This window comes from Glycine max, chromosome 20 (assembly GCF_000004515.6).
Source record: "Glycine max cultivar Williams 82 chromosome 20, Glycine_max_v4.0, whole genome shotgun sequence".
Classification (NCBI taxonomy): Eukaryota; Viridiplantae; Streptophyta; class Magnoliopsida; order Fabales; family Fabaceae; genus Glycine; species Glycine max.
The window spans coordinates 46,404,604-46,408,431 of NC_038256.2; the positions used below are offsets into that span (position 1 = coordinate 46,404,604).

Genomic DNA, 3,828 nt, shown 5'->3' on the forward strand with positions numbered 1-3,828 from the left:
AAGTGATTACTGCCAACTGCAAATTTAATTTTTAGGAGCACATTAATTGATAATATATAACTAGCTGAGTCATGCAGTTTGAATGCATAAGAGTTTGATTGCTAATGGTAACCACTTTTAAGTAAGAGGAAAGTTAAAATTTGATATAATTTTAAATTGATGGACATAAACCCCATCTTTGGAGCAATGTTAAAAACAATACTCGTTTTGGAAAATCTTACCATAACCTGATTCCTACAAAACATATATATACTCTGAGCACCATTTCAACTACGAGGGTGAGACTCTTAATCTTTAAGTGGCTGTTGAATTCATTTTTTAACATCCTAGAACAATCTCAAGCACTTCAATAATAGAGGCTAGAGCTATTATTTTTTATACATGTACTACTTGACCTAAGTACAAGAGAGATTGCTGACTTGACATTTAGATTGTTAATGATTTGATAGACGCCCACGTTTAATCTTGTTTATAACGCCAATTAGAATAACCCCGTTATATGTTTTTGCGTGGGACAATGTAGCCTCCTTACTGTTTTACATGCACGCACCAACTTATATTAAATCTTGTAATTAGTTTAAGACATTAAGAATGCAGGATAAGGCACAAGTCACAAACTCGATCCCTTATTAATGTGATCTGAAGGAAAGTAAAATATATGACAAATACACTTTAAACGGAATCTGCCCAGCTGGAAACTCTTCGTCAAATACATTTGCTAAGCATTATTAAATTAGATTAGAACAGGAACTTCCCATACCAACGTTTTGGATCTATCCCATAACTTCATAAAGAATTCACTCATGAGAGAAATTTTAAAATTTTTGAGATTCCTTATCAGAACAGTATCAACTTCAGAACTACTATTTTGTTAAGACTAGAAAATTGAACTTGACAAGCTATTCTCATCATCATGTTGTGGAAATCCGACTAAATGCATCGAATTGTTAGGTCATGGGCTAATATTATTGACCTTCAATAGCAAATCAAAGTTTGTGGATGTGAAATAAGTTGTTATACTTAGAGAAAGGTAAAATCTCAAACATGTAGCTGAAAGTTAAAAAAGGCCTGTCTCTTAACAAACATCGAATATTTTTTTTACTAAAAATAATGTATCAAATTCCATCATTTGAAATGCTGCTTCTGGGATTGCCTAGATATAATTAGCAAACATTTAACAATAGTACTATATGTTTAGGTAAAAAAGAAGTTATTGATTAATGCGATATGGTATTGTGTAACTAACTAGAAAAAAAATTGATCAGCTACTCTGTCATTACTCATTATAACAACTATCTTAGCTTGGTTTTGGATCTTGTCTGCAAATGACGTGCTGACTAGGAGACATCTTACCTATCTGGAAGAAGTTGACCTTGTAAAATACACCTATGCATTGAATGTAGCACATTGTTCAGACCAAACATAAGACTGGTCACTACAAATATTGCTCACACCACATCAACACAAAACACCAGCGTGTATATTTTTTTCTTTGCTTATAACCCTCAGTCTGATAATTAAAAACACTGCATAACTATTCAATCAGTAGCATTGTATTTAAAATATTATTGATAAATTCAAATTAATTCTGAATATTACTGTCAAATTATTCTAGGATCTCTCTTTTCTGTTTCTAAGGGGCATTATATTTCGTTGCTGACAAATTGTGTGATTGTCGAAAAAACTAGCTAACTATATAGATTCTAAGAGCAGATGCACGACCAGTGCTGGTTGAACGTAAATCTAAGCAATTTGTATTTGAGGGATTTCACGTTTTCGCACGTTATCAGAACTCATTGTCCTGCGCTAGGATGTGCATTATATGGACCAAGACTACGCATAGAACGCTGACAAAAATAATGAACTTCTCAGTATTAACGTTGTTAAGATTAAAAAATTGATGACATCGCTATTAAGGTTAAGGTACCCTTAAGTTAAAGCATTCGAGTTTGACGCCTTAAGAAAATACTAATAGCATCTAGCCAGCCATATCTATATATATATAGGATCTGTATATTAGTACATTGGGAGGTTTTGAAGTTACTCAAGAAAGCATGCTATTATAAGCAATTTTAATTAGTATAGTTAATTTCTACTTTGTACTGGTTATTGCATCAAGTGTAAGACAGTTTATTCAACCACGCACGCCCTATATTATAGAAGACAGTTCATTGGCAAAAATTAAGATAGTTAATATCTAAACAGCTGAGAGATCATGGGTTATTCACATTGCTTTTGGACTAAATATGGGCCAACTCTGGCTTAAATGATAAATCCAATTTCACGACCTGATCCACTGGACAAAATCATACACAAAGTGAAAAATACAAGATAGAAGTGGGGTTGTTTTGTTTGCAGATTGGACATGATTTGTTCTGAGTGTTGTTTCCAAATTACAATGGCAGCAAAACATCTCTGCCTCGTATCACACTACCTAGAAACCGATCCACCTGCGGCCAAAATCTGTTGCTCCATCTACAGTCACACAAGTAGAAAGATATATAAAAGTTTATTGATATTAACAGGTTCTCATGATTTTATAGAAAGTACTAGAGAAGATCCTCATGCCCTTACCCTGAAGAGAGTTTCAAGCTTGCTTTTCACCAAGGAATACTCGTGTTTCACTTGTTGCAAGTTTTTAAGGCAGCTGAACACCAAGCATTTTTTCTTTCTTTCAGAATATGGAGAATTTTCTTTTATGAAAGAAAAAAAAATGAAGCCATAGAAACAACTAGGCCACATGATATTTTGCAAGATTTATAGGCACAAGATATATAAGTATTTTGATATGGAATTGTCAAGAACCTTACCCTTCAACGTTTTGCTCCTCGCAAGTGTTTCGGAAGGAAATGCAGACCCTGTGAATTCTCTGAGCTCCAATGCTGCATTTCCCAATAACTTCATTTATCAAACTTTTGATAGTTGTAGAAAGACCAAATAGTGAGGTAAGACAAATGGGAATGTATCCTCCAGAATAGGCTCTAACAAAGGTGAGTGAGGTCCATGTCACTATGCTACATGTTATTAACAATAATAATACAACTGTGACTAATAATGTTGTATTTCTAGTAACAGCAAGTGGATACAACTTCCACCAACTTAAGAAAGCAAAGCCAGCATGACCAACGTAATTTGTTTTAAGATAGATTCTTTATCAAGTTTCAGGCAGGTAGAAACTAGTTATGAAGAATTATTTACCTGGAGCTGCTACCCTTCAACTGGTGAACATGAGCATCCAACCTTTTAAAATCAATGCTTGGCTGGCCTCTGTTTGAGACGAATGAATCAACATTATTGAAATGTGAAGTTTGGAAAGAGGCTTCAAAATATACATCATTGCTTGGTCTAAAGATGTGTATAAATAAAACAGGAAATTTTGGTACCCTTACAGTGCTTTTGTGAGCTCATTAAGAAGCCTATCCGCGTCTTCAAAAAAGAGAGTCACCACTTCAACCACAAAATCTGGGTTACTTTCATCTTGAAGTTGCTGAAGCTGGTTAAATTGGTCATCTAGAAAGCCCTTTTCAAAGAGAACAAAGACATCATCACAGCAAGAAATAGCAAGGCAAAGCAGAAAGCAGATGAAGTAACACAATAAACATAGCTTATGAACCTTCCCTTTTCTATTTCATTTTAATGTGTAATGGCAATTGCATAGCATGCTTACTTACCTCATGAAATAGAGAAGCAGTATAATCAACAAGTTGCCTCTCCAGCTGAACTATACCATCCATTATTAGTCTCAAGTTCTAACCACCCACTCAATATTTTTTTAGGTACTCATTTCTTCTTCTGCCTAGTTTATATAGTGTGGTTTTTATTCTATAC

The 3,828-nt window shown here is 34.1% G+C and overlaps 1 protein-coding gene across 6 annotated transcripts; it reads right to left on the reverse strand.

Annotated features, from left to right (window-relative positions):
- Nucleotides 1-2,171: 2,171 nt before the first annotated feature.
- On the reverse strand, nucleotides 2,172-3,828 carry LOC100776020 (histidine-containing phosphotransfer protein 1). Of its 6 annotated transcripts, none has more exons than XM_003556446.5 (6): nucleotides 3,672-3,828; nucleotides 3,390-3,520; nucleotides 3,199-3,267; nucleotides 2,811-2,882; nucleotides 2,575-2,647; nucleotides 2,172-2,475 (listed from the first exon to the last, which is right to left on the reverse strand). In XM_003556446.5, the coding sequence occupies exons 1-6, from the start codon at nucleotides 3,732-3,734 to the stop codon at nucleotides 2,431-2,433; spliced, it is 453 nt and encodes a 150-aa protein (XP_003556494.1). In that variant the 5' UTR covers nucleotides 3,735-3,828; the 3' UTR covers nucleotides 2,172-2,430. The 6 variants fall into 6 exon arrangements, with proteins under 6 accessions (XP_003556494.1, XP_014627836.1, XP_025983116.1 ...); XM_014772350.3 differs by having other exon boundaries at nucleotides 2,811-2,981; XM_026127331.2 differs by having other exon boundaries at nucleotides 2,811-3,014.